The following is a 15,283-nucleotide window of genomic DNA, read 5'->3' on the forward strand; positions in this document are numbered from 1 at the left end:
CAGAATGCATAATGTGAGCTACTGCGGCAAACTGAAGAAACGGAGAAAAACAACAACAAGCGAAGAACATTGTCCTGCTGAGCAACTCATAGGCTTGACATTTCACAAAGTAATTACGTGTCAAGAAAATGTTCAAATTAAACCCGAATTTGAACAATACAATTTTGTTTACCTCTCTGCAGACGCTATCCTTTTCAAACATTTGCTCTCCTGGCAATTAGTTGGCACCCATTTCAAGCAAACACTTTTCTATTAAGTGGAAGAAAAGAGCATAACTCTAAACTTTGTAAACAACCAATTAAGTTTTCCCACGACGGCAAAAACAAAAAGAAAATTGAAAAATGTGAATTGAACCTTTCTCTCCCTGTTGTTCTCTCCTGCAGGTGAGTGAGACAGATATAAACGGTCAGTTTGAGTCAGTCTGTGAGTCGGTGTTCAGTGAGGTGGAATCCCAGGCTGTGGAGGCTCTGGACCTGCCCGGCTGTTTCCGGACACGGAGCCACAGCTACCTGAGGGCCATCCAGGCTGGCTACTCCCAGGATGATGACTGCATCCCCACCTTGACCTCCTCCACTGTCACCTCCACCATCAGGTCCACCACAGGTAAGACCAACAGGGAAGGAGGGGACTGCAGCGCATAGACAGACACCACACATAAAGTATACAGTAGTGTATGGACAATTGATTAAGATGACAGCTTGTATCCAAAGTGGATGATATGTTTAAATAGCCATGCAAAGTAATCCTTATACATACATTTAGACAGTTACCACTTGTAAATATCAAAATGTTGTATCAAGTGAGATTGATGAAGTTAAGAGCATGCACATGTGATGTGATGCTCTGCCCTTGAAAAGCTTTATGAAATGGCTTCATACGTTTGCATGAGTCACTTTTACATATTTCCTGATTGTTGATATAAAAATGGTATTCAAGTGAAGTTTATGAGTTGCTTTGAGCCAATCCATCATATTGCATTTTCAATACAGTAATTCATATCTTCATTCATCATTCATATCAGAGAGTAAAGTTATGAACCCTATTGAAATCATTCTGCAGGTACATGAAATGAACGTTATATCACGAGACCTTTTCAGATTAAGGCAATGATGGATTTTATTCTCCCTTAGGTTTTTCTTTTACTAGATGGATTTGTTCGCCTTGAGCACAATCTGACTCTAAACCTCATTTCATGATAAGCCACAGGTGCTTTGGGTGTGTTCTCAGCTTGACTGACACTCTGGGCAGGGGAAAAAGGGCTGAGATGAACAGTCCTTCATCTCCAGAGTCTTCATGACTGAATGGGTTTACCACAGCTTTATCTACCTGTACTTACAAACCACAAAGTGATGGACACACCTTGTGCTTTGAGTTTTCTCTCCCACAGATTCTACAGTTCAGTTCCTACAGATGTGGTGGGTAATAACTGCGCTGGTCAACAAAATTGAGGTCACAAAAATTATATATTTTTTTAGTGTGAAATAAAATAAACTGTGAGTGTGACACTGAGTGACTAAAAAGCACTTCAGCAAACGGTCCCCTAAGGTCACCTGCTTCGCCAGAGGAGAAATAGTAGGCATGCTATTGTTTTCCATTCCTGGATCTGCACAAACACAACAAGAAGATCAACGGTTTTTCAGTTGTACCCATTCTTTCTGCCGTGTAGTTCTACCAATGATATATGGGAAGGGTCAGAGAAGGTGTGGCCATCTGGAGAATTGTGCTTTTGATAGACTTTTTCCAGGTTATTTACACTGCTTTCTCAACAAACTAAAACAGCATCTTAAAATGTGTAATTGCAATTTCATGTAATCCATGGTGTGGGGTGTGTCTGATGTCAGGAGTCTTTGGGCGATTGGTTCTCCCCTCTGACTTCAGGTAGATAGGTTATACTGGACGTCATGAAATTCAATAGGGTTCATACTATACTTCCTGATAGAGGCGGGGATGTTCATCTTTGCTTCTTTCCAGTGCACAAAGTTACACCTGTGTCATATGTGGTCAATCTTCCAGAGGTTTTGAATACCATGCATACAGTAGGTTTTAACAGTGTCTTATTCTTTGTCATGTGTTTTTGGGGCTGTCTCTGTGCAGTGAAAAGATGAGAAGCATGCATGATACAGGTTCATTTCAGATTGGGAAGGCAGTGTAAACCATAATCAGAAATATGAGTCAAAATGGGACTATGAACAATTAGTTTATGTTCCTGAAGGTTTCCTTGTGTAGCATTGTAGATTCAAGCACATACTGTAATAATGATTTTTAGACACTAAAGATATGGGCCAATTTCAAGTCTTATTTTGACTCATACATTTCTTAACCTAAAAACTGCATGACTTGATTTCTGTGCTTTGTGGCTCTGATAGCACATTTTCTCCAGCTGCTCACACCTGTGGCCTGATGACATACTACACATATTTACGTTTGTCTTCCAGAGGGAAAATATACACAGGAAGCCACTAGCTTACCTGAGTACCAGGCCAGTGTACATCCAGACGTGGCAGGCACAGGCCCATTGGCCCATGATGATCTAGGCTGCCCTATCAGAAGAGACAGACTGTACCGCCAAGAGAGTTTCGGTGCTACAGCCAAACCCCAGTCTGGGCCCCCTGTTTCACCCAGACTGTTCAGGCCCCCTAAAGCTAGCGTCCAGGCCCCAGAGAGGCCCTCACCCAAAGCAATCCAGGCTAGTATCAAGGAGTCGGCACAATTGGCTGCAACCATCAGCATGCAGTGGAAGGAGGAAGTGTCGGCCATGCGTCGTGAGCTGTCTGATCTCAGGAGGGACCTGTGTACTGAGCTCAGGGCCTTCAATAGTAACTTCAACAGCTTCACGCAGCACTACAACACGTGGTCTCCACAACCTGGGGCGTCTGGGGGAACAGGGGGTGCTGGGAAACAGACTAAAGTGGCTCAATTGTCAGTAGGGACGCAGGCCAGGAGCAAGGTGCTGGTGAGACAGAGCACGGCGGACGCAGCAGTCAACTGTCCTGAGGAGGGAGAGATGCAGGAGAAGCAGGCCATCGTGAGGCGCCGTCTTCCTAAACAGATCTCAATGGACCCAGCCATTCTAAGGCGCCCGGCATCGCTGTTTGTGGAGGGTTCTATCCCGATCACTCTAGATCCATTACTTGTGGATCCAGTCACCATGATCCAACCAGAATCAGTGCCAGTAAACTCATCAAACACTGTGGTTTGCCCAGAACCACTAGACCAGAACACGAAGAGGCTATCAAAACTGATATCTCCTGAGGGAGTCAGCATGAGCTCCTCAGAAGCACAGTCAGTGGATCCAGCCATTGAGGACCCCCTAGATTCAGAGCAGCTGTATCCAAAGGCTTTGCGCTCTCCAGATCCAGTGCCCACAGACGTAGCTAATGTGTACCTTGAAGAAACAGACAAGCTGGACCCAGTTAATCTGAACCCCTCAGATACAGAATCAATTGACTCAGTTAATGTGAAACCCCTAGTCCCAGAACCAAGAATTATGCACCTACCATATCCAGTACCTGTGGTTACTGTGTCCCCACCACAAGAGTCAGACTCCGACTTGTCCGCATCAGATTCAGAATTTGTAGAAGACGATACTGTGCACCAGCAAAATCCAATGTCTCAAGACCCAGTTGCTGTGTGTCTGCCAGACCCTGAACCATTAGACCCAGGCTCTATAGTCTCAACAGAGCCAGAGAGAAAACCACTGTCCCCTACGAATGTGTACTCATCAGAGAAACTTGATCAACACTCAGTTACCATTTGCCCAACCGTCATAGTTAATCCAGAGAGCCCAACTGATTTAGAACCCCTGGATGTGTGTCTGATCCCAACTGATTCAGAATCACAAGACCTAGCCACTGTCTGCTTTCCAGACCTCCCAGATCCAATCCCCTTAGATTTAGACATATTCTCATCGGAAATAGTAGTGCACGCATATCCAGTCACCATCGACTCGTTTGATGAGTTTGATGACTCTCTGGAGCCAGAATGGCCACCTTGTCCAGAATCAGAGGACCAGGCCACTGATTGCCCATCTGATCCATTTATGGTCCATTTGGACTTAACCACCTTCAATTCCTCAGATGAATCTGATCTGGACTCAGTCTTCTTGGATCCGCCAGAACCTCTGGAGACCGTTAGTGTGAGTTCATCAGATCTCAGCCCAATCGCCATGTACACACCACCAGACCCAGTTTCTCTGAGCCCCCCCAGTCTGGACCAAACCTCTATATACCAAATGGAATCAGTGTCTGTGGACCCAGCTATGGAGTACCGATTAGATCAAATGCACCTACCTACTGAGTTCCCTGAAGATCCAGAACTACAGGACCAAGTTACAATACATTCACCTGGTCTGGTCTCCTTCGAACTGACCAGTCCATTCACCACAGACTCAGTAGACCTGGACTCAGCCACTATGTGCCACCCAGAGCTAGTCATCCTAGGCCTAGATCCACTACTATTATCACAAGACCCAGCTAGCATTAGCTTGTCCCCATTTGAGATGGCACCCATGGAGCCAGAGGATGCCACAGGGGAAGCCACAGATACCTCTGGCATGGGTGTCTTTGAGGACCCTGGAGATCCAGAGGGGGAGACAGCTCCTGACAACCCAGGGAAGTCTCACTGTGACCAGGCCTTTCTGTGGGACAGGTGGCAGCAGAAGGCTCCCCAGTGGGAACCACGGTCCATGAAGAGGAGTTCTAGTGTGGAGCTATGGAGTGGGAGATATGAGTACAACAGTGCTGAGATAACATACATGTCTCTGACACTCTGAACAGTAAGAAGAATGTAGCGGTGAATGTATCGGTAGCAGATTACAGCATGGGAACATTTAGTATTGATGTCCAAAGGCGGTGTATTTTCTGGGAATCATGGCCACGTAAAGCTCTGTATGAGTGTTTCCTATTGCATAGGATAACCCCCTGCCCATTAACGTGGTTTGACATTAACTGACTACATTAGTGGCAGCAACCACATAGTTGAATGGAATGTATCATAAGAATGTGATGAACAATCAAAGAAGTTGAATGTACATCAGACTTCAATTGCACTTGGCTTGAACTGATGGACCAAAGCATTCTGAACTGCTGTAAGCATTAGTGAACATTGACGTGAACTGTTCTTACGGTTCTTTAAGAGGACTAGTAATGAATGTATCATTTTTAATCGATGAGTCTGTCGTCTCTCACAAATGGCATTTACCACATGTTTTACCAAAGACTCTGTGAAGCTCTGTGGTAGACTAAATAGACTGCCCTTTGCTTATGGTTCTTGACAATCTTTGCTCTGACTGTGGATACATTGTTTTTCTGTGGATATATTGTTTTTCTGTGGATATATTGTTTTTCCATGACATATCTTGAGTTTTCTGTTCAATGTCACTCCGGAATGGAGCAAAGTAAATCTGGGCAGTTATCATACATCCCAAAGACTGGCTGTTGGATCATATGAGCGATTGGATTTACTCTATAGGAACAAACGGGAACCTCGGGAATTGACATTGTTCATAAAATCTGATTATGGAACAGAGGTACTCAGTAGCTGTTTGGACTGTTGGGAATACTTTCACTATATGTTTTGTCCACATGCAGAAACACACCACAGATACAAATGCCCACACACTTTAAAGACTATTTGAATCCACAAATCACATTACATTCAAAAAGGATTGAAACATTTCAACGGTTTTCTGTATGCATGGACACTTAAAGATACAGAAAGCACCTTGTTCTCCAACAGCTAGGCTGCCCATAACAGCTGAAACAGAGCAGTACCAAGCCAATTGCTTTTCTTTAGTCTTTGGCAGACCTGCAATCTGGAGGCCACAAACTGTAAGCCTATGTACGTGGCCAAGACGGCCAACTATCAGTGCTACTAGCTTGCACCTATATCTAAGGCTGTCCAAGCTGGATACGAGGGGCTGGTATTTAAGAAGGGTGTCACCAAAGGCCTGCTCCATGTGAGCACCTCCATCTGGCCTCCCCTAAAACAACAATATCTGGGGTATTTGGTACACAAGAAAATGCATTATCATCAACATCAAACTAACTTACACAAGAATGTTTAAGGATGTGTGCCGTTGGGTTGTCAGGTGGACAAGGCGGTCATGTCTAGCAATGTACAGGTCCCTGTATGAACAGCAACCATTCGCAAACATGGGTAACAGACTCCCTTGCATTTGACTAGAATACAAAAGAGGTCATGGTTTACAGGGTACCAGAGTGCTAGGACACACACACACGCACACACACACACACACCGTTACTATGCCTATCCCTTGCTTTTGTCAGTCTTGTCCAACACCTACACTGTATACATCAACAGATATTTGACAGAAGCTTCAAAGACATCTGTTGGGATGTTTCCCTTTCAATGTCAACTCCATCCATCCCCAGGTAGCAATGGCATGGAGGTCCTGTCTGTCTGTCTGTCTGCCACAGGGGAGTGATGTTGCCGTGTCTCTACTGTCACTGATCATGCTCAGGAACCAAAGACTGAGAATGTCATTCTAACAGCTGCTACTCAAGTCTATCCAAATGTTAATGTTCATCCTTTTGTATACAACAAAATATGTAAATCACCAGATTATTTCTAAGAATTACTGGTGACATTATTGACCCGGACACCCGGGATAGTGACGATGTTAAACTGCATGGTTATGATGATTCTGAAGACGTTTTATTTTGACACCTACTGTACTGCGTTTGGTGCTGGGTCGTATATTTTTGTGCCCAGTGTTGGGAACAGATCCCAGAGACTATTGAAAATACAGAATGACAGCTCTGCTACCAGCACGGCAACAGCCAGAGGAAACACGAGACTTCTGTGCTATCTTTGTGAAGGAGCTGTGTATGAAATAGCCCATTAAATCATGGGCCCTAACAAAGTACACTGGGAGAAAAAAAAGATTAGATTAGAAATGTATTTGATTAGAAATGTATTTGATTAGAAATGTATTTGAGTCTAAGAAGTGATACTCTGCCCTATTGTTTTGAGCAGAAACTGTGCTAAATTCCTTATTTTCATGTGCTGCCGTTTAGAAAAGTTAGATCAATTGGCTGAATCTGACAAGGTTTTCACAGGAGAGAAGTTAATTAGGTTGTATTGTCACATTCATTCACTTCCTTTCCACTGCATAATACATCAGACTTCCTCTCGCTGTTGCTGCGTTGTTGGATGTTTCATTGGATACAGTGTCATCTAGAAGCAGGCCGAGACGTTATGACACACCAATTGTATGGTGTTCATATTAGGATAGCAACATTTGATGCAACATGAACACACCTCTGACTCATGATTTAATGAGAGAGTCGGTGTAGAGAGCTTCACCTCACAGCGTGTGATCAGCCTAGAATGTTCTTAGTTGTTTTGGATGGGCAATTTTACCCAACATTGATAACTGGAAGTTAAAATGCTCTCCTTTAGTAGTTATTATAATTACTATCACCTACTGCTTACTGTCAAGTTAGGAACGTGAAGAGATTCTTCTTCTTGCTCCCTCATTGCCTACTATGGCGTTCCGTTCGTTGCTTAGCAATCCCCAAAGTGTTCATCAACATGGCAGTGCATGAAGTTCTTTTTCTAAGCCCTCCCAGGAAGGTGAGCCATGCTTGCCAATGCCCATACCTTTAACTGCCCATCCATCATTCATTCTTTTCTGTTTAGCCATGCTAAACGCTCAGTTTTCTTACAAGGATGCTAATGCCGTCTAACAGCCAGCCAATGATCTCAGCTGCTTTAGCTTGAGAGTGATGCGTAAATGTCTCAGCGTGATTGCTGGGATTTGCTTCCTCTTTGTACGTCTTCTCATAGCCTCTTACTGACCCTATTACAGTTTCCAGGGTCAACTAGGGTCATATCTTGTATAAGAACATATCTTTCATTTCACATTTAAATAATTTGAAATGTACAGTGTACTGTACATCTGATTGCTAGTTAAAAACGATCATCAAGGAACCAAAACTTTAGTCAGCTAATTATTAGCCAAAATCCTTATCTTCTGAGTGCATATTTCTATGGATAGATGGCCACAAATGTCACCATTCTTTTCACTGTGTGAATATACAGGTAACTTCCAAAATAAAGGAAACACTTGAGTAAATGAGGGATACAAAGGGATATTGAAAGCAGGTGCTTCCACACAGGTGTGGTTCCTAAATGAATTAAGCAATTAACATCCCATCATGCTGTGTGTGTGTGTGTGTGTGTGTGTGTGTGTGTGTGTGTGTGTGTGTGTGTGTGTGTGTGTGTGTGTGTGTGTGTGTGTGTGTGTGTGTGTGTGTGTGTGTGTGTGTGTGTGTGTGTGTGTGTGTGTGTGTGTGCGTGCGTGCGTCTCAGATCTAAACCCAATTGAACACTTATGGAGATCTGGAGCGGCACCTGAGACAGCGTTTTCCACCACCATCAACATAACTCCAAATTATGGAATTTATTGTGGAAGAATGGTGTTGCATCCCTCCAATAGAGTTCCAGACACTTGTATAATCTATGCCAAGGTGCACTGAAGCTGTTCTGGCAGCTTGTGGTGCCCAACACCCTATTAAGACGCTTTGTGTTGGTGTTTCCTTTATTTTGTCAGTTACCTGTATTTTACTGTTGAAGGAAAAAGTATTCTGCTGCTTCCTCACAATCCAATCCTGGTGTTTGAATTGATACATTATCCTTGATTTATCTGCCACTTACAGTATGTAGCTGTTTTTCTGCATAGTGTACTGTGATTGGTGCATGTTCTGGGCACTAGGCAGGATGTTGAATGTGATTGGCTGGCTTGTTTCAGGGATCCAGTTCCGCCTTCCCTCTACCTGCACCATTGACCGGACGACCCACGAAACCCCAGGTAAACCTCCTGTCCGAGCCAATAGCTGGTGATGAATCATATTTTTTGAACCAGCGTCATTATTATTTATTCATGAAATACAGTTCAAATGCTGTGAAAGAGCAGTCCCACCCTCACACGGGCTTATCAAATCCATCAAGACAACACACAGCAACACCACCACATTGTTTTACTGCTGAGACCCAGCGACTATCTCTGTGTTCCTGTTTGGTCACTCCTGGCTGTTTTCTCCTTGAGCATCTCTCTACCTTATTGATTCATCAGGCACAAGCCTTGATCTCAAAGGTAGATTGAAAAACGACAGTGGAATGTAAAATGATCCCGCACCCACTCCTCTTCTACGCCGTTATCCTCTCCCCCTCCTGAAATGGGCTGAGGGAGTGAGAGAAGTCGTGAGTGCTCTATCGATGACGCTATCGATGACGCTATCGATGACGAACGCTTTCCGGACATTGGTCCACATAACTGATGGTCTGTCGGTTATGAGCCCCCTTGCCTCCCTCCCTCTGCCCCTCCCTTCAACCAGACACCCCTCATGCCCCCTCTCTCTCTACCCAGGTCCAGCCAGGACTGCAGCAACCCACCTCACACACACACACACACACACACCCTTCTCCTCTGTACAGGCCAAGGTTTCTATGTTTATTTCCTTGGCCCTTACTGAACCATATGGCGGGCAGAGCACTTTGTCAAGTCATTTTGTTTTAAAGGATGGAGTTCAGGCAATGATATTTATATCAGCCACCGTGGCAGATGGTGTGCTGTCAGCTCTGGAGTGACAGAGAGGAAGTCACTGGTGTATGGCACACTTCTCTCTCCTCTCCTGTCCTGTCCTGTCCTGTCCTGTCCTGTCTCTCTCTCTCTCTCTCTCTCTCTCTCTCTCTCTCTCTCTGCTCTCCATGCTCTCTCTCTCTCTCTCTCTGCCTCTCTCTATCTCTCTCGCTCTCTCTCTTTCTCTCTGCCTCTCTCTCTCTCTGCTCTCTCTCTCTCTCCGCTCTCTTTCTCTAGGCACTCGCTTCGTGCTCTCTCTCTGCTCTCTCTCTCTAGGCACTCACTTCGTGCTCTCTCTCTCTGCTCTCTCTCTCTAGGCACTCACTTCGTGCTCTCTCTCTCTCTCCCCCTCCCCTCTCTCTGAAGTAGTTTTAGTTAGTGTCTGAGGTAGTTCTCATCTTAGTTTTTGTTTTGTGTTTTTGGGCTGGGACACTCTTGACAGTGATGATAATAGAGTTCTCCATCCATCCACTTCCCAGATAATTTACATATCCTTAAAAGCCTGTGAAATAACGCACTGTTTTCTGAGAGTGATCAATTTAATCTGGAAGAAATGCTCTTAATGACAAGTCCCTCGCTCTCTCTACTATTAGCATACAATTCAGACCTGATAAATTGCGATTCCCTAACGGAGACTGAGCACTTGAATCACACTCATTGTGTCTCAAATTAATTAAACTGGATGTGTGTGTGTGTGGGGGGGGGGGGGGGGGGGGTGTTTAAGCACAAAACGGTTCAGCATGATGAAGTTGTAATGCTAAAGTTTTCCATAAGAAATTATTTTGAGTTTTAAGAAAATATTTAAAGAAAAAAAAGTTACTATTGTTCTATTCAGAAAGCACAGTTTACCACTTAAGTCAGCAGCATTCTTGTCAGCACAATGTTCTTGTTTAGTGTGAAGAAAATGTGTCCATGTTGTTGTCATGGAGATGAAGAGCAGGTTCTCTCTCTGGTTAGTTATTGTGTGATTTAAAGGTAAAGTAAACCACCTGTCTGCCTGGTATGGTTGCCATTGTAGTTATGACCTTCAGGTCCTAAGATACTTCTTTCCTTTTACAAGCAGCTCACAGGCTTTTCTGCATTTCAATATTCATTTGAAATCATTTGTTCTTGTTGAATTATTGTTATTATTTTTTGTATTTGTGTACATGCCTCAAACTGTGCCTGGACGTGAAGGGACAGCCTAAATGCTAAGTAACACTGCCAAGATGGGGGCAAGAGTTATGAGTCCCCATTGCATGACTTGCTTAGTAATAATGTGTTTATTTTGGTCCTTCTGCTGAATCATCTCTCTCTTTCTCTCTTTCTCACTTTCTTTCACTCTCTTCCTCACCCTCTCTTTCTATCTCTCTTGTTCTCTCGCTTTCCCTCCCTGTCTATCTCTTTTTTTTAAAATCTGTCCTTTGTTACACTCTCTCTCTACTGACTCATCTTGGTGACCTCTTTGAGATCATTTTGTGAATGGGAAACTAAGTGCTTACCTACTGTATAATTCAGGGTGTTCCTCATTCCCTCTCTGAGAGTTCTGATGAGCCAAGACCACTCTGGGCTTTGATCATTAGATGTTCTTTAAATGGACAAACTGTTTGTATTGGGCTGCTCCTACAAAGCTCTCTTTTAAAGAAGAGGACACATCAAACCCAAAGTAATTTATTAGTCCAGCAGTCCATCTCTGTGGATGTAAAACCATATTCTCTTAGAATCCGTTGCTCATCAAGTACATGTAAGGAGAAGGGCTGTCAACCCTCCACAGTCAATAGCACTCAGTGGCCTTTCCTCTCTCTGATCGTCAACAGCAAAGCCCTACAGTACCTCACCTACTTCAACTACCACATATACATATACAGTTGAAGTCGGAAGTTTACATACACCTTAGCCAAAAACATTTAAACTCAGTTTATCACAATTCCTGACATTTAATCCACGTAAAAAATCCCTGTCTTAGGTCAGTTAGGATCACCACTTTATTTTAAGAATGTGAAATGTCAGAATAATAGTAGAGAGAATGATTTATTTCAGCTTTTATTACTTTCATCACATTCCCAGTGGGTCAGAAGTTTACATACACTCAATTAGTATTTGGTAGCATTGCCTTTAAATTGTTTAACTTGGGTCAAACGTTTTGGGTAGCCTTCCACAAGCTTCCCACAATAAGTTGTGTGAATGTTGGCCCATTCCTCCTGACAGAGCTGGTGTAACTGAGTCAGGTTTGTAGGCCTCCTTGCTCGCACATGCTTTTTCAGTTCTGCCCACACATTTTTCAAAAGGTTTGAGGTCAGGGCTTTGTGATGGCCACTCCAATACCTTGACTTTGTTGTCCTTAAGCCATTTTGCCACCACTTTGTAAGTATGCTTGGGGTCATTGTCCATTTGGAAGACCCATTTGCGACCAAGCTTTAACTTCCTGACTGATGTCTTGAGATGTTGCTTCAATATACCCACATACTTTTCCATCCTCATGATGCCATCTATTTTGTGACATGCACCAGTCCCTCCTGCAGCAAAGAACCCCCACAACATGATGCTGCCACTCCCGTGCTTCACGGTGCACCAGTCCTCCAAACATAACGATGGTCATTATGGCCAAACAGTTATATTTTTGTTTAATCTGACCAGAGGACATTTCTCCAAAAAGTACGATCTTTGTCCTCATGTGCAGTTGCATACCGTAATCTGTCTTTTTTTTATGTCAGTTTTAGAGCAGTGGCTTCTTCCTTGCTGAGCAGCCTTTCAGGTTATGTCGATATAGGACTCGTTTGGCTGTGGATGTAGAGACTTTTGTTTCTTCCAGAATCTTCAAAAGGTCCTTTGTTGTTGTTCTGGGATTGACTTGCACTGTTCGCACCAAAGTACGTTCATCTCCAGGAGACAGAACGCGTCGCCTTCCTGAACGGTATGATGGCTGCGTGGTCCCATGGTGTTTATACTTGCGTACTATTGTTTGTACAGATGAACGTGGTACCTTCAGGCATTTGGAAATTGCTCCTAAGGATGAACCAGACTTGTGGAGGTCTACATTTGTTTTTCTGAAGTCTTGGCTGATTTCTTTTGATTTTCCCATGATGTCAAGCAAAGAGGCACTGAGTTTGAAGGTAGGCCTTAAAATACATTCACAGGTACACCTCCAATTGACTCAAATGATGTCACTTAGCTTATCAGAAGCTTCTAAAGCCCTGACATACTTTTCTGGAATTTTCCAAGCTGTTTAAAGGCACAGTCAACTTAGTGTATGTAAACTTCTGACCGACTGGAATTGTGATACAGTGAATTATAAGAGAAATAATCTCTGTAAACAGTTGTTGGAAAAATGGCTTGTGTCATGCACAAAGTAGATGTCCTAACTGACTTGCCAAAACTATAGTTTGTTAACAAGAAATTTGTGGAGTGGTTGAAAAGCGAGTTTGAATGATTCCAACCTAAGTGTGTGTAAGCTTCTGACTTCAACTGTGCATTCCTTTTAACTTTGACCTCTTATCTTTCAGTGGTCACGTACACGAACAACTACAAGAAGACGACCCCTCCGCCGGTCCCACCCCGCTCCACCTCAGGCTCCAAGCCCCTCATCTCCGTCACTGCCCAGAGCAGTACAGAGTCCACCCAGGACACGTACCATGAGGGCAGGCACCCTCGAGGGTGGGGGGACGGGCTGGGCCTGAGCCTGGGCAGGGCGCTGTATAACTCCACAGACAGCCTGGACAGTGCCAAGGCCGTGACCATAGCCATGGAGGCAGCTGGGCTGAGGTCTGGGAAGAGGCACCCGTCCACAGACCGTCACAGTCACAGCTCAGTGATGACCTGTGATAAAGCCATCCTGGTGTCCAAGGCTGAGGAGTACCTCAAAACACCACGCTCCTCCATAGGGATACAGGTGAGGGACACACACACACACACACACACACACACACACACACACACACACACACACACAGGCCTACACACAGGCCTACACATTGTGCATACACACACCCACACATTCATAAGGTCACACACTCACACATCCCATTCTCCTCTAGGTCTAAAAATGGCACCAATGAGTCATCTTACTGCAATCCATTCATTTGTTTTCAACTCGCTTTACTGAATGAGTCTCTCTCGCCCTCTCTCACTCTATTGTGACCCTAAGAATAAGGGGCTTGATCACACACGCAGTCTGCGGACGTCAGATGTGTCCATGCCCCTGAATAAAACAGACAGACCGGTAGACAGGCATCCCTTCAGACTGCACACAGCCTTTCATCAATAGAGAATATTAGAGTTGTTCTGCTTGTTTGTGGAGACAGGTGAGTCTCAGTCACCCAGAGATGATCAGGCAGCCTATCCTAGGGGATGAATGATGATGATTTTAAGTGGCTGAGCTGAACGTCGTTACGCTCATCGTGGTGGGCCTGAATTATATTGGTTTTCAAATTGGCTCCAGTGATGTGTGTAAAATACAGAAGCATTTTGATTAGAGATGGCTGGCAGTGTGAAGGTCCACGGTTATTGAAACAACCAGAAGGGCTGCATGCAATGCAAAAAATGCATCAAAACTTCCTACAAAGTGTATCTTTAAACTGTGCCACTAGTATTTGGCCAGTGTAGTAAGATCAATCTAAATTCACCTGCATCATCACAAACCTCCTGGGGATATACAGTACAATATAATTAACCTCTGAAGTGTAGCCTATAGCCTATAATTTGACCTTTCACCCCTTACTTCTGGCAGGACCCCAATTTTAATCCTTAGCCTTTGACCCTTTCTGCACTTTGAGTTTTGACCCCGCTGTGTTTGAGTTTGGCCATTAAAGTGTCCATATTGGGACAGTGTAAGAATGGATCCTGTAGCAGGACTACTTTCACGACCAACCTACCTTCATCTCAGTGAGACTAAGCCATGTCTGAGTAAAATGCTGATGCCTACAGTTTCCAAAGTTTTCACACCTGTGCTGTGTGTGTAGTATATGTGTGTATAGCGTAGTGTGTGTGTTTGTGTGTGTGTGCAACATGATGTGTGGGTGTTCACCAAACCAGTTTTTTTTTTCTGTCTCTGCCAGCACACTTTGAACATTGCCCAGGCTCTCCAAAATATCTCCTCTCCTCATCCATCATAGAGCAGCAGTCTCTCTGAAATGGACTTTGCTTTGTGCCAGAAAGTAACAGAGGTCACCTCAACCAGCAGCAACTCACCGCTGACTTTCTTTCTGGGAGGTGGGGGTCAGAGCACTGTCACCCGTTGTGCTGTTTGTACCAGGCTACTCTGCAGCCCACCCACTACGGGGTGGGCTGTATCAGCTGATCATCGCTAGTGTAGGCTAGATGAATGAGCTAGTTAACGAGGCTGTCACAACACTGCCCGGCGGATGTGCATGTGACGAGGAAGAATGCAGCAAGGCACTGCCACGCTTGTGGTGGCAGAAGTGCGGTGGAGGGGACTTTTTTTCAAGATAAATGACTTCATGAGAAATTATGTAGTTTGATAGGCAATTTGTTGCATTTATAGTTGCAAGAAAGAAAATAGACAAAACATTTTATAAAAAGTATTTAGTAAAAGAAACAACTTTTTTCATAGGAGGGCAAAAGGGCTCTATCTATGCACATGGCTACTAGACATGAACACACAGTCCTCCCTTCGTTTCAAACCACTTAAAGCTAAAGAGTTATTAATGTGAGTTTGGAGCTTTTAAGGCTTAAGGCTCTCAG

The 15,283-nt window shown here is 44.1% G+C and overlaps 1 protein-coding gene across 2 annotated transcripts in view; it reads left to right on the top strand.

Annotated features, from left to right (window-relative positions):
* dlgap2a (discs, large (Drosophila) homolog-associated protein 2a) overlaps window positions 1–15,283 on the top strand; it is a 170,745-nt gene that overhangs the window by 148,290 nt on the left and 7,172 nt on the right. For both annotated transcript variants that reach the window (XM_021584584.2, XM_036962872.1), the window contains 3 exons: window positions 384–603; window positions 8,774–8,833; window positions 13,087–13,472. In XM_021584584.2, coding sequence (XP_021440259.2) covers window positions 384–603; window positions 8,774–8,833; window positions 13,087–13,472 — 666 coding nt within the window. The remainder of the gene's footprint in view (window positions 1–383; window positions 604–8,773; window positions 8,834–13,086; window positions 13,473–15,283) is intronic.

This window comes from Oncorhynchus mykiss, chromosome 25 (assembly GCF_013265735.2).
Source record: "Oncorhynchus mykiss isolate Arlee chromosome 25, USDA_OmykA_1.1, whole genome shotgun sequence".
Lineage (NCBI taxonomy): Eukaryota > Metazoa > Chordata > Actinopteri > Salmoniformes > Salmonidae > Oncorhynchus > Oncorhynchus mykiss.